General features: G+C 56.2%; 1 protein-coding gene across 1 annotated transcript in view; it reads right to left on the bottom strand.

The window, feature by feature from the left end:
* The window catches only part of MYOM2 (myomesin 2), a 58,247-nt gene extending 34,446 nt beyond the window's left edge, over nucleotides 1–23,801 (bottom strand). Inside the window, exons 1-10 of the mRNA XM_054720341.1 lie at nucleotides 23,695–23,801; nucleotides 21,487–21,657; nucleotides 18,923–19,061; nucleotides 18,648–18,805; nucleotides 18,448–18,540; nucleotides 13,682–13,770; nucleotides 13,547–13,597; nucleotides 11,902–12,066; nucleotides 11,229–11,390; nucleotides 9,573–9,714 (exon numbers count right to left, since the gene is read on the bottom strand). Coding sequence (XP_054576316.1) covers nucleotides 9,573–9,714; nucleotides 11,229–11,390; nucleotides 11,902–12,066; nucleotides 13,547–13,597; nucleotides 13,682–13,770; nucleotides 18,448–18,540; nucleotides 18,648–18,805; nucleotides 18,923–19,061; nucleotides 21,487–21,657; nucleotides 23,695–23,801 — 1,277 coding nt within the window. The remainder of the gene's footprint in view (nucleotides 1–9,572; nucleotides 9,715–11,228; nucleotides 11,391–11,901; nucleotides 12,067–13,546; nucleotides 13,598–13,681; nucleotides 13,771–18,447; nucleotides 18,541–18,647; nucleotides 18,806–18,922; nucleotides 19,062–21,486; nucleotides 21,658–23,694) is intronic.
* Between the last annotated feature and the right edge of the window lie 1,978 nt (nucleotides 23,802–25,779).

The following is a 25,779-nucleotide window of genomic DNA, read 5'->3' as shown; positions in this document are numbered from 1 at the left end:
CGTTTCCATGCCTGTGCCTTGAGTGTCTGGCCCCTGGTGGTCAGTGCGCGTCATAGCTACCGGTGGAATGGTCAAACGGTCGCTTTTTTATACGTATAGATAACAATTATAAAAGGCAAAGATTTCACATGGGCAAAACTGATGCCATCAAAATATCGATTTACACAAACAGCATAAATAAACATTAAAAGACAGCTAGTCAGGAAATAGTATATTCCCGAGCCTCTGTAGCGTATAGGCGAGGATCAGCTCCTGACTCCTGGGGAAACTGTCTCAGATCTCAGACCCATCCTCCCTCGGTAGCTCTTGAACAGCTCACGTCACAAAGCCTCAGGTGCCCTCAGCTCCCCGGCCCATCTGCTGCCCGGGCTGCGGAGGGGAACGGCCCTGCACCCCGCGGCCCAAAGGGGGGCCTGACGACCAAGCCCAGAGGGTCTCCCTGAGCTGGCTCCCCGTCCCTCCAGTAACAGTAAGGCGGGTCTTTCTAGCAGGCTTCTCGTGTGGAATTTGGAAGTCTCCCCAAAACATTAAGTCCTGCCCTGGCCGGTGTGCCCAGTGGTTAGAGCGTGACCCATGCACCAAAGGGTTGCAGGTTCGATTCCCTGTCAAGGGCACTTACCCGGGTTGCGGGTTCAATACTGTGCCCGTGTTAGAGAACGTGGGGAAGCTAACAATCAATGTTTCTCTCTCACAGCGATGTTTCTCTCTCTCTTTCTTCTCTCTCTCCCTCTCTCCTCTTCTCTCTCTCTCTCTCTCTCCCCTCCCCCTTCCCTTCCACTGTTTCTAAAAAATCAATGGGCCGAAACCGGTTTGGCTCAGTGGATAGAGCATCGGCCTGCGGACTCAAGGGTCCCAGGTTCAATTCCGGTCAAGGGCATGTACCTCGGTTGCAGGCATATCCCCAGTAGGGGGTGTGCAAGAGGCAGCTGATCGATGTTTCTCTCTCATCGATGTTTCCAACTCTCTATCCCTCTCTCTGTAAAAAATCAATAAAATATATTTTAAAAAAAAAATCAATGGAAACATATCCTCAGGTGAAGGTCAACCAAAAATAAAAGAAGACATTAAGTCCTGACCTGAAATCTGGACATGATGGACCTCCATTTATTTCCCAAAGGCGGAGATATTTAAATGCCAGCACTTCACGTCGGATTTCCCAGGAGAAATTAAGTTGAATAAACCAGCCTTTTGAGCAGCTCAGTGTCAGGGCTGCATCTTCATTTCAAAAGGAATCCACTCTCACCCTGGCCAGTGTGGCTCAGTGGATAGAGCGTCAGCCTACGGACTGAGGGGTCCCGGGTTCGATTCCGGTCAAGGGCATGTACCTTGGTTGCGGGCACATACCCAGTAGGGGGTGTGCAGGAGGCAGCTGATCGATGTTTCTCTCTCATCGATGTTTCTAACTCTCTATCCCTCTCCCTTCCTCTCTGTAAAAAATCAATAAAAAAATATATTTTTTTTAAAAAAAGGAATCCACTCTCTTTTCCCTAATAAGGCAGAATTTTTGATGAAAGTCCTCTGACCCACACATGCTAACCTGCTGCAGCCAAGTTCTGTGTTTTTATTGGGTTGGGGTTTTTTTTAATGTTTTTACTGATTTCAGAGAGAGGGAGGAGAGGGAGAGAGATGGAAACATCCGTGATGAGAGAGTCATCAATCGGCTGCCTCCTGCATGCTCCCCACTGGGGACCAAGCCCACAACCCGGGCCTGTGCCCTGACCGGGAACCGAACCCTGACCTCCTGGTTCATCGGTCGACGCTCAGCCCCTGAGCCACGCCGGCCGGGCCGTATCTTCATCTTTCTAACGGGGGATTAACACCTGAGACGGTGCATGAAACCACACGGCCAGAGAGTTGGGGAAATGGTCAAATGTCGCAGGAAAACTGGAAACAGCTCTTGTTTTTTGCTTTTCTAATTCCAGGTAAACCCTGACCGACCCCACCGTGCGTCAGGTCTGACTCCAGGGATGGAAACATTACCCGGACATGAACATTTTAGCTAAACACGTAGCTTGGTTGTGGCAAAGAAAGTGAATCGACTCTGGTCAGGGCACATGCCCGGGTTTGGGGCTCGATCCCCAGTACGGGGCGTGCAAGAGGCAGCCGATCCATGGTTCTCTCTCCTCATTGATGTTTCTCTCTCTCTCTCCCTCTCCCTTCCTCCCTGAAATCAATTTTAAAAATCTATTTAAAGAACGGTGTCGACACTGGGAAAAAAATGGCGACGGAATAGAGTCGGGTTTGGAGTCTGTTCCTGGGGCGGAGTGTGGGAGAGGCAGAGGCTCGCAGAGGGAGTGTATGTGGGCAAGCCAAGGGACAGCTAAACTCCAGGAGCAGGCGGGGGAGTGCTGGGCAGTGTTCCTCTGACCGTGCAGCACCCACAGGGGCTGGGTCCCCTCCCGGAGCTGCGGGCTCACCGGGCGCCTCACCATCTTGCAAGGAAAGGAGGATTTTATTGGAAACCTGACTTTCTGCGACAACTGCAAACACTGAACTGCTGCGATCACCAGACCACCGGTCCCCTATCAGCGCAAACATTCGGATTCAAAGAAACTCTTCACTGCACCATGGAAAGGTCAGATTTCGCCTGAAATAAGGAGTGGTTTCTAATCCCTGCGGTGGGTGAGGGAAGCGCTGGGTGAGGGAAGCGCGGCAGCCACAGGACCGGCAGGAGCCGGGAGGTCTGTGCCTAGAAAAACTGGAGGCAGTTGGAACTGCCGTGATCCGTGATGTGGAGGGGGGTCCTCTGAGCTGCTAACAGAAGTGACCTCTTGAAAGCAACTCATTTTAATCTGACGAGGAGGGTCAGACTAAGAATTTTCAAAGGAGTGCAGGCTCCTTAGTCTGGTGCACAGACCCACGGTCCGCACACCTGGGCTCTTTCCGACTCTGATTGCTAAGCCCAATACAGAGGTAAACCCAGGTGGAAACCCTGAAAGACTGCAGGGGGAAGGTGTTTTTTCGGAACCTGGGGCCAGAGCTGCTTGTGACCATCAGAGAGGCAGCTCTGAGGTGCACACCTCCACAAGCTCTGAGGTGCACACCTCCACAAACCTGTAGTGAGTGCCATAGAGGGGGGGAAAAAAAAAAAAAAAGCTAGAGAGGCCCGGAAGTCAATTCAGAAACACCGCCACCCAGGGGCTGAAACGCTAATTGTCTCTGGTGTAATCAAAAATAAATACGAGAAATTAAGACACGGCCGGCTTAAAAAGCAGGACTGGCTTCCAACACTGAGGAGCCCTGGAATGAAGCTGAACTGAAATACCGCCCAGACTGGGAAACAGGCGTACCAAACAGAATAATAGAGGAAGTGAATGACAGCCGCTACTGCACATTTTAGTCTTCCTATTTTTTAATTTTCAATTCTTTTTTCAATTTTTTTAATTTTTTATTCTCATTTATTTTATTTTTTTATTTTCATTTTTTGCATCTTTTACTTAAGAAACTAAATTTTTTTCTTTTTCCTCATTCGATTTTCACCTTTTTAATTATTACATTTTTATTTTCAATCAGCATTATTATTACTATTATTTTACTTTTTGTTTTTTTTTTAATGTCAGTTGATTTTCTCTTTCTTTTATTTTTGGATTAGTGTCCTACATTCGATTTGCATCTTTCCCTTACAATTGTTTTACCCTATCTCAAAGCTAACATTATGCCATCACTCTCCTCCTAACCTTTCCCCTTTTGGTCTCCGGTTTATCTTAACCCTTTCTGGCTTTAGATTTTCCCTACTTTTTCAGTTTACTCTCTGCTAAAACTTCACCCTACTTATATATCTAATTCCCAACCCCCTGCTCCAAATCCATACAAACCTCTCTCTACGCTACCTTAAAAAAATTATTTTTCTCTCTGGCCTTTTGTTGTTGTTTGCTTGAAAGTTGATTAGATTGAATTTTTATGCTTTTTTATGAGATTGTTTTGATTATTCTTTTTGTTGGTTTGGTTGGTTCTTTTGTTTGCTTTGTTTTTGTTTGTTTTTTACTTTTGTTTTCCCTTGCCTCACTTGATATTAGCTGGTGTTGCAGTTGTATTAATCTCCAGGCTCATGTTGCTGGAATTTGCTGGAAATAGTGGTTGTTCTAGTGGAGTTTACTCCCCATATATATAGTTTGTTCCCCTTTTCTCTCTTAGTATCGTTCTTGTCTCTCTTACTTTTTCTTTTCTTTTCTTTTTTTTTCTTTCTTTCTGCTCTTTTCCCAAGTTCAGATTCACACTCTTTGTTTTTTTTTGTTGTTGTTCTTTCTTTTTGCTCTCCCTCTTCCACTCCTATTCCCTAATTTGTCTTTCTCTGGTGGTTACCTTTATTGGAGGTTATTAATATCGTGAATACAATTCTGTTCAGTGCCTTGTCTGTTGTGCCTGGTTGTGTTGTATTTTGTACCTTTAAATCAACGCCGGAGAGAGAAATCTATATAACCAGACATCCGGAGAAGAGAGACCATGAGGAGACAAAGAAACAGCCCCCACAGGAAAGAGAAGCAGGCATCACCAGAAAAGGAAGTAAACGATTTAGAGGCAAACAACCTATCAGAGAAAGAATTCAGAGAAATGGTCATAAAGTGGCTGAAAAGGATGGAAGACAAATTCGACAATATGAGTAAGAACCAAGAGGAAATGAAGAAGAACCAAGAAGAAATGAAAAATGACATCGCTGCTGTAAAGAACTCAATAGAAAGCATCAAGAGTAGACTAGACGAAGCAGAGGACCGCATAAGTGAGCTAGAAGACAAGATGGAAAAAAATACCCAATTACAACAGCTTCTAGAAACAAAAATTAGAAAGCTTGAGGAGAGCCTAAGGGAACTTCGGGACAACACAAAACAAAACAACATCAGGATAATAGGGGTGCCAGAAGGAAAGGAAACTGAGCAAGGAATAGAAAACCTGTTTGAAGAAATAATAACAGAAAACTTCCCTGATATAGGGAAGAAAAAACCCACACAAATCCAAGAAGCTCAGAGTTCCAAGCAAAATGAACCCCAAAAGACCGACGCCAAGGCACATTATAATCAAGTTGGCAAACACCAACGACAAAGTAAGAATCTTAAAAGCGGCCAGAGAGAGACAGACAGTTACATACAAAGGAACCCCCATCAGACTAGCAACTGATTTCTCAACAGAAACTCATCAGGCCAGAAGGGAATGGAATGAAATATACAAAGTCATGCAAAGAAAGGGTCTAAATCCAAGAATACTGTACCCAGCAAGGCTATCAATCAAAATTGAAGGTGAAATCAGGAGCTTCACAGACAAAAAAGGACTAAGGGAGTTTATCACCACCAAACCAGCAATGAAAGAAATGCTAAAGGGTCTGCTGTAAAAAAAAAGAAAGAAATAGGAAGCAAAGAAGGAACACAGGGGTAAAGAATAAAAATGGCGTCAAATAAGTACCTATCAATAATAACTTTAAATGTAAATGGATTGAATGCCCCAATCAAAAGACACAGGGTAACAGATTGGATAAGAAAACAAAATCCATATATCTGCTGTCTACAGGAAACCCACCTCAAAAAAAAGGATGCATACAGACTGAGAGTAAAGGGATGGAAAAAGGTTTTCCAGGCGAATGGAAATGAAAAAAAAGCTGGGGTAGCAATACTTATATCTGACAAATTAGATCTCAAAGTGAAGGACATAACTAGAGATAATGCAGGCCACTTCATAATACTAAAGGGAGAAATCCAACAAGAAGAAATAACTCTGGTAAACATATATGCACCCAATACAGGAGCACCAAGATACATTAAAAAACTCCTGGAAGATATCAAAGGAGAGATTGACAGCAATACAATCATAGTAGGAGACTTCAATACCCCACTATCACCATTGGACAAATCCTCTAAACAAAAAATCAGCAAAGAAACATCAATCCTAAATGACTCACTAGAACAGATGGAATTAATCGACATCTTCAGAACATTTCACCCCAAAGCCACAGAATATACATTCTTCTCAAGTGCACATGGGTCATTTTCAAAGATAGACCATTTGTTAGGACATAGGCAAAGTCTCTCCAAATTCAAGAAGATAGAAATCATATCAAGTATCTTCTCAGATCACAGTGGCATAAAACTGGAAATCAACTACAATAAAAACAACCCAAAGAAATCAAACACTTGGAGACTAAACAGCATGCTATTAAACCATGACTGGGTTACCAAAGACATCAAGGAAGAAATAAAAAACATCATGGCAACAAATGACAATGAAAACACAACAATCCAAAATCTATGGGACACAGCGAAAGCAGTCCTGAGAGGGAAGTTCATAGCTCTACAAGCCTACTGCAAAAAACAAGAAACAATGGTAATAAATTACCTAACCCAACAACTCAAAGAGTTAGAGAGAGAGCAACAAGATAAGCCCAGTGTAAGCAGAAGGAAAGAAATAATAAAGATCAGAGCAGAGATAAACGACATAGAGACCAAAGAAATAATACAAAAGATCAACAAAACCAAGAGCTGGTTCTTTGAAAGGATAAACAAGATTGATGAACCTCTAGCCAGGCTCACCAAGAAGCAGAGAGAGAGGACCCAAATAAACAAAATCAGAAATGAAAGAGGTGAAATAACAACAGACCCCGACGAAATACAAAGGATTGTTACAAAATACTACGAACAACTCTATTCCAACAAACTGGACAACCTAGAGGAAATCGACATATTCCTAGAAAAATACAACCTTCCAAAACTCAATCAGGAAGAATCTAAACAGCTCAACATGCCAGTAACTATGGAAGAAATTGAAGCAGTCATCAAAAAGCTTCCAGCAAACAAAAGCCCGGGGCCAGATGGCTTCACAGGAGAGTTTTACCAAACTTTCAAGGAAGAACTAAAACCTATCCTCCTCAGACTATTCCAAAAAATTCAAGAGGAAGGAACACTTCCAGTCTCCTTCTATGTAGCCAGCATCACCCTAATACCAAAACCAGATAAAGACAACTCAATGAAAGAGAATTACAGGCCAATATCCCTCATGAACATAGATGCCAAAATCCTCAACAAAATTCTAGCAAATCGGCTCCAGCAGTACATCAGAAAGATCATACACCATGACCAAGTAGGATTTATCCCAGGAATGCAAGGATGGTACAATATCCGCAAATCAATAAACGTGATACATCACATAAACAAACTGAGAGATAAAAATCACATAGTCATATCAATAGATGCAGAAAAAGCATTTGACAAAATCCAACACCCTTTCTTGATAAAAACTCTCAACAAGGTGGGAATAGAAGGATCATACCTCAACATAATAAAAGCTATATATGATAAACCCACAGCAAACATCATACTCAATGGGCAAAAACTAAAACCATTTCCCCTAAGAACAGGAACAAGACAGGGATGCCCACTCTCACCACTCCTGTTTGACATAGTACTGGAAGTATTAGCTATCGCAATTAGGCAAGAAGAAGAAATAAGAGGCATCCAAATTGGAAAAGAAGAAGTGAAGCTGTCCTTATTTGCAGATGACATGATATTGTACATAAAAAACCCAAAAGATTCCATAAAAAAACTAATAGACTTAATAAATGAATTCGGCAATGTAGCGGGATACAAAATTAACGCCAAGAAATCTATGGCTTTTCTATACACCAATAATGAACTTACAGAAAGAGAGACTAAAAAAGCAATCCCATTTACCATCGCACCAAAAAAATTAAGATACCTAGGAATAAACTTAACTAAGGAGGTAAAAGACCTATACGCAGAAAACTACAGGACACTGAAAAAAGAGATAGAGGAAGATGTAAACAGATGGAAGAACATACCATGTTCATGGATTGGTAGAATCAACATCATTAAAATGTCCATACTACCCAAAGCAATCTACAGATTCAATGCACTCCCCATCAAAATACCAACAGCATATTTCACAGACCTAGAAAGAACTCTCCAAAAATTCATCTGGAATAAAAAAAGACCCCGAATAGCCACAGCAATCCTGAGAAAGAAGAATAAAGTAGGTGGGATCTCAATACAAGATTTCAAGCTGTATTACAAAGCCACTGTTCTCAAAACAGCCTGGTACTGGCACAAGAACAGACATATTGATCAATGGAACAGAATAGAGAACCCAGATATCGACCCAAACCACTATGCTCAATTAATATTTGACAAAGGAGGCATGAACATACAATGGAGTCAAGACAGTCTCTTCAATAAATGGTGTTGGGAAAATTGGACAGATACATGCAAAAAAATGAAACTAGATCACCAACTTACACCATACACAAAAATAAACTCAAAATGGATACAGGACTTAAACATAAGACGGGAAACCATAAAAATACTAGAGGAATCCACAGGCAACAAAATCTCGGACATATGCCAAAAGAACTTCTTCACTGACACTGCCCCTAGGGCAATGGAAGCTAAAGAGAAAATTAACAAATGGGACTACATCAAAATAAAAAGCTTTTTTACAGCAAAAGAAACAATCAACAAAACAACAAGAAAGCCCACTGCATGGGAGAACATATTTGCAAATGCTATCACTGATAAAGGTTTAATCTCCAACATCTACAGGCAGCTTATGCAACTTAATAAAAGGAAGATAAATGATCCAATAAAAAAATGGGCAACAGACCTAAACAGAACATTTTCAAAAGAAGACAGAAGAAAGGCCAAGAGACACATGAAAACATGTTCAAAGTCACTTATTATCCGAGAGATGCAAATCAAAACAACAATGAGGTACCATCTCACACCTGTCAGAATGGCTATCATCAACAAATCAACAAACGACAAGTGTTGGCGAGGATGCGGAGAAATAGGAACCCTCGTGCACTGCTGGTGCGAATGCAGACTGGTGCAGCCACTGTGGAGAACAGTATGGAGTTTCCTCAAAAAACTGAAAATGGAACTCCCATTTGACCCAGTAATCCCACTCCTGGGAATATATCCGAAGAAACTAGAAACACCAATCAGAAAGGATATCTGCACCACTATGTTCATAGCAGCACAATTCACCATAGCTAAGATTTAGAAACAGCCTAGGTGCCCGTCAGCAGATGACTGGATCAGAAAACTGTGGTACATCTACACAATGGAATACTATGCTGCCATAAAAAAGAAGGAATTCTCATCATTTGCAGCAACCTGGATGGAATTGGAGAACATAATGCTAAGTGAAATAAGCCAGTCAATGAAGGAAAAATACCACATGATCTCACTCATTTATGGATAGTAAAGAACATTATAAAGTGATGAACAAAAAGATAGATACAGAGACAGTAAAGCATCAAACAGTCTGTCAAATTACAGCGGGAAGTTTAGGGAGAGGTGGGGGAGTTATGAAATCAAACAAAAGACTTGTATACATGCATATAAGCATAAACAATGGACGCAAAACTCTGGGGGGTGAGGGCATGTATGGGTGTGGGGTGGGGGGGGTAATGGTAAGATATGCACACATATAAAAATATATATATATAAAAAAAATAAAAAATAAATAAAGAACGGTGTCATGAGCCGAGCGTAGGAAATCTTATCCAATACCTTGTCCGTGTATTTCATGGAACATTCAGGAACTCCCCACCTGTAAGAACGCAAGGCACTCACCGGTCGATGAAGTAGCCGATGACGGCGCCCTCGGAGGTCGTGTTGGGCGGCTTCCAGGTGACGATGACGTAATCTCGGTTGGCGTCGTGGCACCGCACGTCCATGGGCGCGCCAGGAGCCCCTGTGACCAGCGGGTCCGCGTCTGGTGGGGAAGGGAGAGGAGAGGGGACCTGTGATGAGAGTCCCTGGGCGGGGACATTCTAAAGCCTGTTGAGCCGGGCCGGCGTGGCGCAGTGGTTGAGCGTTGACCTATGAACCAGGAGGTCACGGTTCGATTCCGGTCAGGGCACAGGCCCGGGTTGCAGGCTCCATCCCCAGTGGGGGGCGTGCAGGAGGCAGCCGATCCATGGTTCTCTCATCATGGATGTTTCTATCCCTCTCTCTCCCTCTCCCTTCCTCTCTGAAATCAATAAAAATACATTAAAAAGAGGGGAAAAAAGCCTGATGACAACTTCTTCAAACTCTGACGCCCAGCTGCCCGACGGGACCCGTCTAACCCTCACACCCCGTGGCCGAGCGTCCTTGGCTGTGACGGATGGGGACAGGCGATGTGAACACACGGGTGTTCTGAAGCAACGCCTTCTGTCCTCTGTCACGTGCTCAGCTCTGAATTTCCGTGATCGGATCCCGAACTGAGGCCCGCGTCCCCTGGAAGGCCTGCTGGCACGCCGTGTCGTGTCGTCAGAAATCCGGGGGCCAGCCCTGGCCGGCGCGGCTCAGCGGTTAGAGCGTCAGTCAGCCTGCGTATGAAGGGGTCTCGGGTTCGATTCCCATCGGGGGCACGTATCTGGGTTGCGGGTTCTATCCCCGGCCCCAGTCGAGTTGTGTGCGGGAGGCAACCAATCAGTGTGTCTCTCTCACGTTAATGTTTCTCTCCACCTCCTCCCCCTCCCTTCCACTCTCTCTAAAAACCAATGGGAAAATATCCTTGGGTGAGGATTAAAGAAAAAAAAAATGGCCCTAGCCAGTCTGGCTCAGTGGATAGAGCGTCGGTCCGCGGACCCAAGTGTCCTGGGTTCGATTCTGGTCAAGGGCAGGTACCTCGGTTGCAGGCCCCTCCCCAGACAGGGCGCGTGCAGGAGGCAACCAATCGATGGGCTTCTCTCACATCAATGTTTCTCTCTGTCTCTCCCTCTCGCTTCCACTCTCTCTCAAAAAACAAAAACAAAAAACAAAAAAAGGAAAAAAATTTCAGAGAAGAAACAATAGCAAAAATGTGGCCTTTTCAGCGGCTGGGAAATGTGACCGTGGATGGTTAAATATTTCAAAGTCCTTAGGGAACAGGATCCCTCCGAGGTGTTCTCAGCAAGTTCTGAGCAAATGCTGGGGCGCCCGCCCTCCGCTCGCTCATCCCGCCGTGTGCCCCCGTGCAGGGGGGGCGGCCCGGTCTGAAGCTGAACTGAACAGGGCGGCGGCGGGACCCCCAGAGCGCGGAGACCTCGGTGCCGAGTCCATGGGAACCTGGGCTCCCCGCCGCCCTGACGTCACGGTCCTGCTCCGTCCTCAGCGACTAGAAGCTGAGGCTCTGGACGTGGAGCCAGCATTTCCGTCCCGTTCAGAGTTCCCGGGACGCCCTGGGACAGGTGACCGTCACCCCACCTGCCCGCCGGCCTGCCTCTCCCCGAGGTCCCCCCGCGGCCGGAGCCCCCCACCGACCTCTGACGAACAGGAAGGCGCGGTGCTCGCTGACGCCGCCCCGGGACAGGATGCGGAGGGTGTAGAGGCCCTCGTCGTCCTTGCTCAGCTGGCTGAAGGACAGCGCGGCCTGGCCCTCCCCGAAGAACATCTGCGTCCACGGGGACTCCTGCAGCAGCACGTCTGCGAGGGAAGGGGGTCAGCCCCGGGGCGCTCGCACCTCGGCCCGCGCCCGCCGTGCCCACGGGGGACGGCCCCTGGGCTCCACGGCCTGAGAGCCGGGTTCGCAGAGCCCACGAGAAAGCGAGGCATCCACGGGGCCGCGGGGGCTGCCGCCCGGGCAGAGGTCCACGCGGGCGAGAAGAGCGAGGCCCGATCACGTGGTTCCCAGCCCTGGCCGGTGTGGCTCAGTGGATAGAGCGCCGGCCCGTGGACTGGAGGGTCTCGGGTCCGAATGCATACAAGGGCACCTACCTCTGCTGCAGGCTCTACCCCCGGCCCCGGTCGGGGTGCATGTGGGAGGCAACCAATCGATGTGTCTCTCTCACATCGTGTTTCTCTCTCTGTCTCCCCCTCCCTCCACTCTCTCTAAAAGTCAGTGGGAAAACACCATCGGTTGAGGATTAACAGCAACAAAAGTTTTGGTTTCCCCACGTGGAGGGAGGCCCCCCGGGCTGCCGGCCCCCGGGCTCACCGTCCCGGTACCACTCGGCGCGCGGCTGCACCCGCTTCAGGTCCGGCGTCACCAGCAGCGTGCACTTCAGCGTGACCGTCTCGCCTTCTCTCCGGAAGGTGACCCCAAACTTCTCCAGAAACTGGACGTCGAAGTGCGTGTACGGAACCACGGACGGCAAGGGCACTGCGAGGGAAGGGACGGTCACGGGAAGGGCCCACGGGTCAGGCACGGGGACACACGCTCACTTCCGCCTGGGACACGGGGACACACGCTCACTTCCGCCTGGGACACGGGGACACACGCTCACTTCCGCCTGGGACACGGGGGACACACGCTCACTTCCACGGGGGACACACGCTCACTTTCACCTGGGACACGGGGACACACGCTCACTTCCACGGGGGACACACGCTCACTTCCGCCTGGGACACGGGGACACACGCTCACTTCCACGGGGGACACACGCTCACTTCCACGGGGGGACACGGGGACACACGCTCACTTCCACGGGGGACATGGGGACACACGCTCACGTCCACGGGGGACATGAGGACACACGCTCACTTCCATGGGGGACACGGGGGACACACGCTCACTTCCACGGGGGACACACGCTCACTTCCGCCTGGGACACGGGGGACACACGCTCACTTCCGCCTGGGACACGGGGGACACACGCTCACTTCCGCCTGGGACACGGGGACACACGCTCACTTCCGCCTGGGACACGGGGACACACGCTCACTTCCACCTGGGACACGGGGACACACGCTCACTTCTGCCTGGGACACAGTCACGGAGGAAAGGGAACCACGTGGCGTGAGAGACGGGAGCAGGAGGCGGAGGCGCAGGTGTGTCCCGTGTGGGCCTCGCCCGTGGCCGTCCAGGCAGGCCGGGCGCCGCTCAGGGCCCGGGTCCGCTGCGCCTTACAAGTGAGCCGGGCTTGGGGAAAGGAAAACCATCCTCCACCCAAAGGGCGGCCGCGGTCTGCGTCCCGTCAAGGATGTGGGTTCAAGCTTTTTCCCAACGGAAAGCGCCACGTTTCCCCACAGGACGGCACCGAGCACGCGCCCGCAGACGCTGCGGCGTGGAGAGCCGTTCGAACTTTAAAAAAAATTCACCTTTAGAAAATAACTTTTAAGCATGGCCGGTGTGGCTCAGTGGTTGAGCGTTGACCCATGAACCAGGAGGTCACGGTTCGATTCCCGGTCAGGGCACAGGCCCGGTTGTGGGCTCGATCCCTGTTTAATTTTAAACAGATTAAAATTCTGGGGGAAACAGAACTCGCCCTGGGAGTCCCGCGAGCGAGTCTGTGAGCGCCTGGCGCCCGTCGGGCCGGAACCCGAGCGGCCCGGGGGACGAGGCGGCCCCACCTGCTCTCGGCGCTTCGAGAATGTGGGGCCATGGCCACAGGACATTCCTAGGAGCACATGTCACTGCGGTCACAGGAGGCTCAGCCCTCAGCCGCACACTGGGACCTCGATCCCAGTGCGTGCAGGAGGCAGCCCATCCGTGATTCTCTCATCACTGACGTTTCTCTCGCTCCCCCTCCCTTCCTCTCTGAAATCAGTAAAAATCTATATAGTAAAAAAAAAGAAGAATTTTAAGCGATGTGCTATGTCAGTGTACATTTTTCTGCCCAAAAGGGGAAACGTGGACTTACAGCCAATCGGGAGTCCCATCGAGTGGATCGGCTCCTCCTCCCCTCGGAACCCTGAAAGGCAACGGGATGGGCAGAGAGAGCCCGAGGGCGTGGGGCGTGCCCCTCCCCCTCCCCCGACCCCGGGTGCTCACTCACTTTTCACCACCACGGCCGCGTTGGTGGATGCCTGCCCGTGCACGTTCGTGGCCACCGCGGAGTACGTGGCCGTGTCATCAAAGTTCGCCCTGGGAGAGAAAAAGCCAGCCGTCGGCCGTCCCACAGAAGCAGGCGACCTGCCTCTGAACACCACGTCCACGTCGCCCTGACTGGTGTGGCTCAGTGGATGGAGCGTCGGCCTGCAGACTGCAGGGTCCCGGGTTCTATTCCGGTCAAGGGCATGTACCTTGGTTGCGGGCACATCTCCAGTAGGGGGTGTGCAGGAGGCAGCTGGTTGATGTTTCTCTCTCACCGATGTTTCTAGCTCTCTATCCCTCTCCCTTCCTCTCTGTAAAAAATTAATAAAATATATTTTTAAAAAAAAAAAGAAAGAAAGCAGCCACGTGGCCTTGGTCCTTGTTCACGAAAGTCGTGCCTAAGAACAACGCCAGCCCTGTCCCGGGACCAGGTGTTCAGTACCGAGGCCGGCGAGGGCTGGTCCCGACTTCATAACGAACTAGAGGCCCAGTGCACAAAATTCGTGCATGGTTAGGGTCCCTAGGCCTGGCCAGCAATCAGGGCCCATCAGGTTCCCCGCCTCCCCGCCTCCTCCTTCCCTTGCTCCCTCAGTGCTCTGCCACTGCTGCTGGTCACCGCCATGTTCCACGCCGCCCCCTGGTGGTCAGCGCACATCATAGTGAGCGATCGAACTCCCAGTCTCCCGGTCAAACTCCCAAGGGGACAATTTGCATATTAGCCTTTTATTATAGAGGATAAACAGTAGGTATTGTTTTTGTTAGCCCTCACCCAAGGATATTTCTTCCATTTATTTGTAGAGAGAGTGGAAGGGAGAGGGAGAGACAGAGAGAGAAATATGGATGTGAGAGAGACACGGTGATTGGTTGCCTCCTACATGCACCCTGACCAGGGCCAGGGATGGAGCCTGCAACCGAGGTACGTGCCCTTGACCGGGATCGAACCCTTTGGTCCACAGGCTGACGCTCTATCCACTGAGCTACACAGGCCGGGGCTGTATGTTTCTTGCCTGTTCTTCATTAAAAAGCACCCACTGAATTCCTGGACCCGAAGTTCAAAGATGGGCTTCCGTCTCCTCCAGGCCTCCACACCCCAGCGGCTTCACTGCTCCTGTCCACCATCCCCCCCCCCCCAGGCGGGCGTGTGAGGGGCGGGCTGTGAGGTGAGAGAGCTGCTTGCAGGGAGCCAGGAGGAGCATTGCCAAGCCACCCCCCCCCCCCCCCCCCCGCAGCTCCTCCCGGGGATTTAACCTGCTTTTCACCCGACTCTGCATTAACGGGGATTTAACCTGCTTTTCACCCGACTCTGCATTAACGGGGAGCGGCCCTAACACTCAGCACTGGGAGCTCCCAATTAGCGCCGGGCGTGGAGTGAGGAGCAGCTGGGAGCCGGCCTCCCGCGCCTGCAGCGGGGCCTCTGCCGCCTGTGCCCGCGTGGCCCTGCAGGGGGCGGGCCCTCAGCTCCCCCCCCCCCCCCCGCTTGTGCACAGGCCACAGCCCCCCTAGCCTTCCTTCCGAGCCCCTGCCTGCCCCCCCCCCCCCCAGGGCAGGAGGCTCGCCTCTGCATTCCTGCTTGGTGACTGTTGTGCAGGGCGTGACCTCTCGGCTGGAGGTCAGGGACGGTTATAAATAACCACACCTGCCGGGCGGATAGGGGAGCCCACACCCTCGGACTGGGTGCAGGGAGGGCTGCCCTGGGCGACGCTGAGGACACTTTGTTTAACTAAGCACCTTGCCCTGGGGTGACCTGGGGATGGGGTGACGGGACAGGGTGACATGGGGATGGGGGGACATGGGGATGGAGTGACATGGGGACGGGGGGACATGGGGATGGGGGGACATGGGGATGGGGTGACGTGGGGATGGGGGGACATGGGGATGGGGGGACGTGGGGACGGGGTGACGTGGGGATGGGGGGACATGGGGATGGGGGGACATGGGGATGGGGGGACGTGGGGACGGGGTGACGTGGGGATGGGGGGACATGGGGATGGGGGGACGTGGGGACGGGGTGGTGGCCACATGCCTCACGCGCTGTGGGACCTGCGCTCCCCGCTCCGAGGCCCCAGCCTCAGCTCCGCTGGGAGAAACGCACGCAGGCGCTGACAGCCACGGGTCATGTTTCCTGTCTGGACGCGTTCCCAGGACAGCAGGGGCCAGACAGACGTCCAAGGGGCCCCGGGCCCCCCGAGTCCCGTGTGGAGGTGAGGTGGGGGTGGGGGTGGGGTGAGGGTGGAGGGGGGATGAGGGCGGGGGGGAGGTGGAGCAGGGGTGGGGGTGGAGGTGGGGTGGGGGGTGAGGTGGAGTGGGGGTGGGGTAGGGGTGAAGGTGAGGTGAGGGTGGAGGTGGAGGTGGGGTAGAGGGGTGAGATGGAGTAGGGGTGGGGGTGGAGGTGGGGTGGGGGGTGAGGTGGAGTAGGGGTGTGGGTGGAAGTGGGGTGGAGGTGGAGGTGGAGGTGGGGTAGGGATGGAGGTGGGGTGAGGGTGGAGGTGGAGGTGGGGTGGAGGGGTGAGATGGAGTGGGGGTGGGGGTGGAGGTGGGGTGGGGGGTGAGGTGGAGTGGGGGTGGGGGTGGAGGGGGGATGAGGGGGGGGTGAGGTGGAGTGGGGGTGGGGTAGGGGTGAAGGTGAGGTGAGGGTGGAGGTGGAGGTGGGGTAGAGGGGGTGAGGTGGAGTAGGGGTGGGGGTGGAGGTGGGGTAGAGGGGGTGAGGTGGGGTAGGGGTGAAGGTGAGGTGAGGGTGGAGGTGGGGTGGGGGGTGAGGTGGAGCAGGGGTGGGGGTGGAGGGAGCTCCAAGGGAAACAGGGAGACGTCCTGGGCCCGTCCGCCCAGCGTGGGGAGATTAAAATTCTGGGGGAAACAGAACTCGCCCTGGGAGTCCCACGAGCGAGTCTATGAGCGCCTGGCGCCCGTCGGGCCGGAACCCGAGCGGCCCGGGGGACGAGGCGGCCCCACCTGCTCTCGGCGCTTCGAGAATGCGGGGCCGCGGCCACAGGACATTCCTAGGAGCACATGTCACTCCGGTCACAGGAGGCTCAGCCCTCGGCCGCACACCACCCGGCCGAGCCCTCCGATCCGATGACGGGGACTCAGCACATTGGGGAGACAGCTGAGCGCAGCCCCACGCGCCCCCCCCCCTCCCCCCGTCCTGCTCTGAGGCGGAGTCGCATGGCGCCTGCACCCCAGTTCAGACAAGAGCGCTGCTGAGAGCTCGGCTCGGGTCCCTCTGCCCCGTGCACAGCCCCGGGGCCTGGGGTCCGAGCCGCCGCCCACCGGCCCCCGGCCCGTCACTGCCCCACAGGCCACACCACTCCTTTCAGACTCGAGAGGGAACAGCTTTTCTTTTTAAAACAACTGTTAGCACACGGCTCGGCCCAGCGGCGGGGCTCAGCGGGTGACGTGGGCCCAGGAGCCAGGAGGTCAGGGTTCGATTCCCGGTCAGGGCACAGGCCCGGGTAGCGGGCTCCATCCCCAGTGGGGGGCGCGCCGGAGGCAGCCGATCCATGCCTCTCATCACTGAGGTTTCTACCTCTCCCTCTCCCTTCCTCTCTGTAATCTATAAAAATACATTTTTTAAAAAGAACAAGAGAACCTCACGTTAGTTTAAAAAACCGAAACCTGTGTGCAGGGTCAGGGAAAAGCAAGGCCTCTGGGTGTGAGCAGTGTGAATAACTTCTGTTTTCTTTCACTCATCTGCACGTTCTACATCTTTTCAACTTACCGTGGGGAAGAAATTAAGGCCGTGCTTCTCTGAAGAGCGTGAGTTTGCCCTGCTCAGCCTGGTACCAGGCGCGGCCCGCCGTTACCTGGTGTGCGCACGGCCTCCGCACCGCACGCAGCCGCGCCCCTGGGACCGTGTCCCCACACCTCGGCTTCTCTGTTCCCCGGCGGAGCCAGAGGGGCTGGTGGATGTGCGCCCCACTAGCCTGACCCTGAAGCGGGGCCACGTGCACTAACTCACAGACCAGCAACCTGCCTGGGACGCCGTCCACGGAGAGCGGCCCGACCTGAGGTTTGGGACACGGACCTGCCTCAGCCCTCACCTGAGCATCGTGGCGTGTGCACACGGCCCTGACCTGTGGATCTCCAGTGTGTGCACATGGCCCTGACCTGTGGCTCTCCCGTGTGTGCACACGGCTTACCTGTGGATCTCCTGCGTGTACACACAGCCCTGACCTGTGGATCTCCCGCGTGTGCACACGGCTCACCTGTGGATCTCCCGCGTGTGCACACGGCTCACCTGTGGATCTCCAGCGTGTGCACACGGCCCTCACCTGTGGATCTCCAGCGTGTGCACACGGCTCACCTGTGGATCTCCCGCGTGTGCACACGGCCCTCACCTGTGGATCTCCCGCGTGTGCACATGGCTCTCACCTGTGGATCTCCCGCGTGTGCACATGGCTCTCACCTGTGGATCTCCAGCGTGTGCACACGGCTCACCTGTGGATCTCCCGCGTGTGCACACGGCTCACCTGTGGATCTCCAGCGTGTGCACACGGCCCTCACCTGTGGATCTCCCGCGTGTGCACACGGCTCACCTGTGGATCTCCAGCATGTGCACACGGCTCACCTGTGGATCTCCCGCGTGTGCACATGGCTCTCACCTGTGGATCTCCAGCGTGTGCACACGGCTCACCTGTGGATCTCCCGCGTGTGCACATGGCCCTCACCTGTGGATCTCCAGCGTGTGCACACGGCTCACCTGTGGATCTCCCGCGTGTGCACACGGCTCACCTGTGGATCTCCAGCGTGTGCACTCCGTACTTGCTCTCGATCCTGTACTTGCCGGGGTCGGCCGCTTGGCTGATCAGGATGCCGTCTTTGTACCTGCAGGAGGAGACAGTCGGTGCGAGGGGGCTGGGCTGTGCCCTCCCAGGTGTCACGCCCGCCTCCGCAGGGGGCTCAGTGTCACGGGCGGAGGGGAGGCCGCTCACCACTGCACCACGGGCGTGGGGAAGCCCTGCACGGTGAAACACAGCTTCACGGACATCCGCTCCCACACCGTGTGCGACCGCAGCCGCACCAGGATCTCGGGGGCGCGCCGCATCCGCTCCTCGAACACGCGCCGCTCCCAGGCCAGCGCGTCCTCCGCCTGCGGGGCGAGGCCGGTCAGCGCGGCGAGAGGACACGCGTGGGCCAGCGGCTCTGCCAGAGGCCACGAGCGTCCGCGATGGACGCCCCGCAGCCCGCCCCGCCTCCCCCGACCTACCGCCTGCTGCGCGGCGTATCTGTCCAGCTGCTCCCGCGCCTGGGCCCGCGCCAGGTGGACGCTGCCCTCCAGCCCCGCCAGCTCCCGCAGGAAGCGCTCCCGCTTGGCCTCCCCGTACAAGGCCACCTGGGACTCGTACCTGTGGGGGGAGGGGCACTGCAGCCTGGCCGCCAGGACACGCAGGGCCGGTCACGGGGGTGCGAGGCCAGGCGCTGGCACGGCCAGGGGCTGGGGAAGCGGGAATTGGGGAAGCGGGAGAAACGCCAGTTCCCTTTGCCTTTCCTTCAAGGGGGCCTCAGGGCGTGTTAATACCGCGCAGGCCTCCCCCGCGCCGGCCTCCCCCCCCCCGTGCCGGCCTCCCCTGCACCTGCCTCCCCCGCACCTGCCTCCCCCGCACCTGCCTGGCCAGCACCTGACTCCCCACCCCTACCAAGACTGGACAAGAGGGGGACTATCCCACCACCAGAATAAAACGCGCTCAGGTTCACCAGGCGTTTTAGGAAGAGTTCCAACAGCCCAGATCCTCAAAGTGAGTTCCCTGGAACCCCGTGAACTACCCGGTCCCCGGCGATTCAGATTAAATGCCGTTCACCCTCCCCTTGCACCCTTGGGGAAACTGAGGACGGGGAAGTTTTCATAATTCGTTTTAGGTCACACCAGGTATAACGGGTAGAACTTAAATGGTCAAACTCAGTCCGCTCCTGTGCCAACAATTAAATACGGGACCCGTTTTTCCTGATCCAGCCCCGAAAACCCAGGCGTTTGAATGGCACACGGTGCCGCCTTCGCTTCCAATAGAACGAGTGTGTGCGGCACGTTCCCCTGAGGCAGCTAACACGCCTCAGCGAGGGCTCTTCGGCTGTGCGGCGTGGACGAATTCCTGTCCCGGGCACCTTTCCCAGCGGAGCCTGCTCTCCCGCCTGCTCTTGTCTTTGGGGTGGACGGGTTAGAGAACACACCCCACACCCCGTCCGGTCGTGGGCGGTGGGGCCATCAGCTGTGGCCGGAAGCGGCCACCAGCTGTGGAACTGTTTGACCCTGAAGGATCGGAGGAGGGTCCCCGCCTGTCGCTCTGGGCCTGAACCCATGTGTGGACTGACGCTCTCACTGATCCGGCTCCTCTGCCCTTCCCGGGAGCCGACCCTCCGAACTGTGGATGGAGGAGCCACCGCTCCGCTGCCCCCGCCCCCAACGCGGGGGGGGGGGGGGGGGGGGACCCTGCCCGCTGTTCCGGGATGTGACGGGACCCTGTCCCGGGGCGGGGGGGGGGGGGGGTGTGACGGGACCCTGTCCCGGGGCGGGGGGGGATGTGACAGGACCCTGTCCCGGGGCGGGGGGGTGTGACAGGACCCTGTCCCGGGGCGGGCGGGGGGGATGTGACGGGACCCTGTCCCGGGGGGGGGGGGGGGGGATGTGACGGGACCCTGTCCCGGGGCAGGGGGGGATGTGACGGGACCCTGTCCCGGGGCGGGGGGGTGTGACAGGACCCTGTCCCGGGGCGGGCGGGGGGGATGTGACGGGACCCTGTCCCGGGGCGGGGGGTGTGACAGGACCCTGTCCCGGGGCGGGGGGGGGGGATGTGACGGGACCCTGTCCCGGGGCGGGGGGGTGTGACAGGACCCTGTCCCGGGGCGGGCGGGGGGGATGTGACGGGACCCTGTCCCGGGGCGGGGGGGATGTGACGGGACCCTGTCCCGGGGCGGGGGGGATGTGACGGGACCCTGTCCCAGGGCGGGGGGGTGTGACGGGACCCTGTCCCGGGGCGGGGGGGATGTGACGGGACCCTGTCCCGGGACGGGGTGGTGTGACGGGACCCTGTCCCGGGGCGGGGGGGTGTGACGGGACCCTGTCCCGGGGCGGGGGGGGGATGTGACGGGACCCTGTCCCGGGGCGGGGGGGTGTGACGGGACCCTGTCCCGGGGCGGGGGGGGTGTGACGGGACCCTGTCCCGGGGCGGGGGGGTGTGACGGGACCCTGTCCCGGGGCGGGGATATGTGACGGGACCCTGTCCCGGGGCGGGGATATGTGACGGGACCCTGTCCCGGGGCGGGGGGTGTGACGGGACCCTGTCCCGGGGCAGGGGGATATGACGGGACCCTGTCCCGGGGCGGGGGGATGTGACGGGACCCTGTCCCGGGGCGGGGGGGTGTGACGGGACCCTGTGCCGGGGCGGGGGGGGGATGTGACGGGACCCTGTCCCGGGGCGGGGGGGTGTGACGGGACCCTGTCCCGGGGCGGGGGGGTGTGACGGGACCCTGGCCCGGGGCGGGGGGGTGTGACGGGACCCTGGCCCGGGGCGGGGATATGTGACGGGACCCTGTCCCGGGGCGGGGATATGTGACGGGACCCTGTCCCGGGGCGGGGGGGGTGTGACGGGACCCTGTCCCGGGGCGGGGGGGTGTGACGGGACCCTGTCCCGGGGCGGGGGGGATGTGACGGGACCCTGTCCCGGGGCGGGGGGGTGTGACGGGACCCTGTCCCGGGGCGGGGGATATGTGATGGGACCCCGTCCCGGTGGGAGGCGCTGCGACCTGTGGCCCGGCAGCCTGCGGGAGCCGGCGCACCTTCTCTTGTGCTCGTGCTCGCTCTCCTCCTGCTCGGAGCTCAGCCTCTTGGCGCAGAGCCTGCAGACCGTGCCGCCCTGGGACAGCAGCTGCTGGCCGGAAGCTCGCTGGGAGGACGCCTGCGCCCGCTCGGTGAGGGACTGCTGGGAGGACGACCGCGAGGACGAGCGCCTTGGTGAACACGGGGAAGTGGGGTTAGAGACTGCCCTTTCCGTACACACACCACGCTGGAAACACACACGGACACACATGCAGGCTCACGTGTGTACATGCTTACCTGTACATTACCTTTGTGTGCTGAGTTATGCAAATGTGTGCATATGTGTGCATTCTCACATGTGTACATACATACATCCTTGCATGTGCACTCAAACATGTGTGCATGTGTACATATGCACATGCACATACATGTATGCACGCGCGCACACCTACATCCCTCTGCACCCGGCTCCCACACTCAGAGGGACACTGTCACCTGAGCTCCTCCCCCACTGCCCCTGCCCGGGGTCAGCCGGGGCCCACACTCTGGCCCGGCACCAGGATTATATATATCCGCAGGGCTGCCAGGCCCCGGAGCCGGCGGGGCGGGGCGGGCTGGAGTGTTGGCCTTTGTTTGCTATGGGGATGGCAACTGGACCCAAGGACCCCAGGCGTTTCTAAATATAGGGTGCTGGTGACATGCGCAAGGAACCTACGGCTGGAGCCCAACCCTCAGCAGCTCTCCTCTCAGCCCAACCTCCCATCCGTGCCCTGCGCTGCGACATGCTGTCCCCGGGGCGGGAGGATGCCGCCCTTTAGAAACGCGCAGAGGACGTTGGGGCATGACCCCAGCCTGTGACGCAGTCACTTCACTTCTAGTTCCATTTACTATCCGTGCAGCAGGGTCTCCACCCATCGTCACTCTGCCATCCCATAATTTCCCTGCCACTGGCATCTTCCCCGGTGTTTTCCCTCCCGTTGCCCTTGTTTTTCGGTGGCTTTTTAAATTCCTGTTCTGGAAGATGCAAGAAGAAGGATAAAGTCAATGAACCCTTCCTAAAAAGTCCCCACCCCTCCTGATCTAACCCAGGGCCAGAGCCAGTATACCAGGATCCACTAGGATCTACCAGGCTCCACCGGGATCCATCAGGATCTACCAGGTCCACCAGGATCTATGGGGTCTACCAGAGTCTACCAGGATCCACCAGGATCTACCAGGAGCTACCAGGATCCACCAGGATCTATGGGGTCCACCAGGGTCTACCAGGATCTACCAGGATCTACCAGGATCTATGGGGTCTACCAGAGTCTACCAGGATCTACCAGGATCTACCAGGATCTATGGGGTCCACCAGGGTCTACCAGGATCCACCAGGAGCTACTAGGATCCACCAGGATCCACCAGGATCTACATGGTCCACTGGGATCCATCGGGATCTATCAGGTCCACCAGGATCTATGGGGTCTACCAGGATCTATGGGGTCCACCAGGGTCTACCAGGATCTACCAGGATCCACCAGGAGCTACTAGGATCCACCAGGATCCACCAGGATCTACATGGTCCACCGGGATCCATCAGGATCTATCAGGTCCACCAGGATCTATGGGGTCCACCCAGATCCACCAGGATCTACCAGGATCTACAGGGTCCACCGGGATCCACCAGGATCTACAGGGTCCACCGGGATCCACCAGGATCTACCAGGATCTACAGGGTCCACCGGGATCCACCAGGGTCTACCAGAGTCCACCAGGACCTACCAGGATCTAGCAGGCCTAGCAAATTCTGCCAGGGTCCACCCGGATGCCAGGGAGCACTGCACACATAGTTCACTGCCCAGCCGATCAGCCACATTCCCCTCTGGCACTGAAGATGGGCATCAGGGATCACTGCCTCCCCTGACCCTCCCCAGTCACGTCACTCCAGGCTCCAGGGGAGCAGGTAAAGCTCCCTGCCTTTGAATGGGGGACGCCCCTAATCGAAGTTCTGTGTGTCTAAGGCCGGGGTGGGAGCGTCCAGTCCAAGGGCCGTGTGAGGCCTGCAGAGTCCTTCGGCCTGGCCCTGCCAAGGCATGAGGGGTGAGTTTGTTCCATGTTTGGCCAAAAGGAGCAGGTGATTTTTAAGTGGGTGATTGTGTATGGCCCGTGGGTGATGCTGTAAATACCCCCATGGCCCTTGGCAGAGAAAAGGTGCCCGCCCCCGGTCTGATCAGTGAGTTCCAGCTTACATTTTTGCTGCATATTCGTTCATAAGGTATCTGGTCTGGATGTTACGATACGAATGGTCGAAGTGCTTGTGTCTCCTCTGGTAAAAAGGCAGGGTGACCAGTGACATCTTGGAGTTCACCTGCGAATACAGAGTAACAGCAGCATGAGGCCCTTTCTGGACATGGTCCTGCACCGTCTCCGAGCGCGGTCTACCAAGCATCGTGGCAAAGGGGGAAATCAGGTGCAGTCAGCAAAACCCACGGGGCCGTGAAGGATGGATGGTACACGCGTGAATAATCCCGACCAGCAGTCTGAGGGTGAATGCTCGGGGCCACGGCAGACTCCCTCCTGGTCCCCGTGTCCTGGGCAGGGCCGGGCCCCGTCAGCTCGCCATCCATGACAGTCCGGGCCCGGTTCTCCGCTCTGCCCAGCAGACGCCACAGACGCCCCGGACGCTCTCCGCGCACTCGCCATCTCCGCTCGCTTAGGAGACACGGAGCTGGGGGTCACCCAGACCAGGGGTCAAGGACTCCACGCTACCCGCTCGTCATTCCACAAGCACGTGGGCGTTGCTGGGCACCTGCCCAGCCCTGTCGCGGACCATGGGCCCAGGAGGGCGGTCTCAGTGCCCTGGCCCGGATGCAGGGGCTCCTGGCCTCCCGCCTGGCCCCCCCGCCGGATCCCCCCCCCCCCCCCCCCGCCTGGCCCCGCGCCTGGCCCTGCCCCCCTGGTCGTCCACGCCCCTGCCCTCCCCGGCTTTCACCAATCTCACGCCCAAGGCAGCCACATGGCAGGACCGGCAGCTCGAGGACGCCTCGGCCACATGGTGTGCCGGGCCCTCCCCCCTCGCCCCACGGCCTCCTGGGTCAGGACTGCCCGGTGCCCCCGAGGCTCCAGGCGGGAGACCAGCCCCCGGGAAGCGGGCTCTGTGGGCTAGGCAGATGCCGGAGCCGCCGCCCTAGAGTCACAGGCCCTCAGGAGGGGCCCCGGGGGACTGGACCGGACCCGCTGTGTCCGGACGACGTGCCATGTTAGAAAGAAAAGGGGATCGTGGGGCCCAGCAGCTGCCAGAGCGCACCCCGTCTTCCAAGGAAAGTGACCTCTGACGCGGCCAAATGCCCTCCCCCAGCCCTGGAGAGGCCCTGGGTCCCCGCAGCAGCCCCGGCTCCCAGCATCAGCTCCCGGCCTCAGCCCGCTTTGCCGAGAAATGGGGCTCCTGTCCCTTCAGCCCCTGGGCTGTGTGGGCCTGTGACCCCGGTTAGGCCACCCGCCATCGCGAGCACTGACCACCCCAACACCAGATTGTGCCAAGGTCACACGCTGTCACGTGACGGACCTCAGCCTGTCCGGGCTCGGCTCTCCACCTGACCTGCGAGGACGCTGGGGGGAGAACGCCTGCCGCCCTCCCTCCCCGCCCCCTCCCGCACTCCCAGCCTTGCCCCCACATTTGGCGTTTATGGCAACAACACGAAGCGTGAGTCTGTCCTCACGTCCTCGCGTCCTCGTCCGGGGAAGGCGCGTCGGCGACACGCTGAGGCCTCATCCCCTCCTGTGAGGAACACCCGACCCATTCCCACGGCCGAGAAGGGACTTACTCTCTGGAAGCGTTTCAACGGCAGTGCCCTGACTTCCATCAACCAAGACACGCCACCGGGCCGCTGAAGACGCCCAAGTCCACAGACCCAACTCACAGCTGTTCTCCCAGCACGGAGGGGTTCGCAGCACCTGCGGGCGGCCTCCCCCAGGTAACCAGGCCCCCAGGGAACCAGGCCCCCAGGTACCAGGACCCCAGGTAACCAGGCCTCCAGGTAACCAGGCGCCCAGGGAACCAGGCCCCCCAAGTAACCAGGCCCCCAGGTAACCAAGCCCCCAGGGAACCAGGCCCCCAGGTAACCAAGCCCCCAGGGAACCAGGCCCCAGGTAACCAGGCCCCCAGGTAACCAGGCCCCCAGGGAACCAGGCCCCCGGGGAACCAGGCCCCCAGGTAACCAAGCCCCCAGGGAACCAGGCCCCCAGGTAACCAAGCCCCCAGGGAACCAGGCCCCCAGGTAACCAGGCCCCCAGGTAACCAGGAGCCCTGGTAACCAGACCCCTGGGTGACCAGG

This window comes from Eptesicus fuscus, chromosome 8 (assembly GCF_027574615.1).
Source record: "Eptesicus fuscus isolate TK198812 chromosome 8, DD_ASM_mEF_20220401, whole genome shotgun sequence".
Classification (NCBI taxonomy): Eukaryota; Metazoa; Chordata; class Mammalia; order Chiroptera; family Vespertilionidae; genus Eptesicus; species Eptesicus fuscus.
This window is presented reverse-complemented; position numbering and strand designations above follow the sequence as displayed.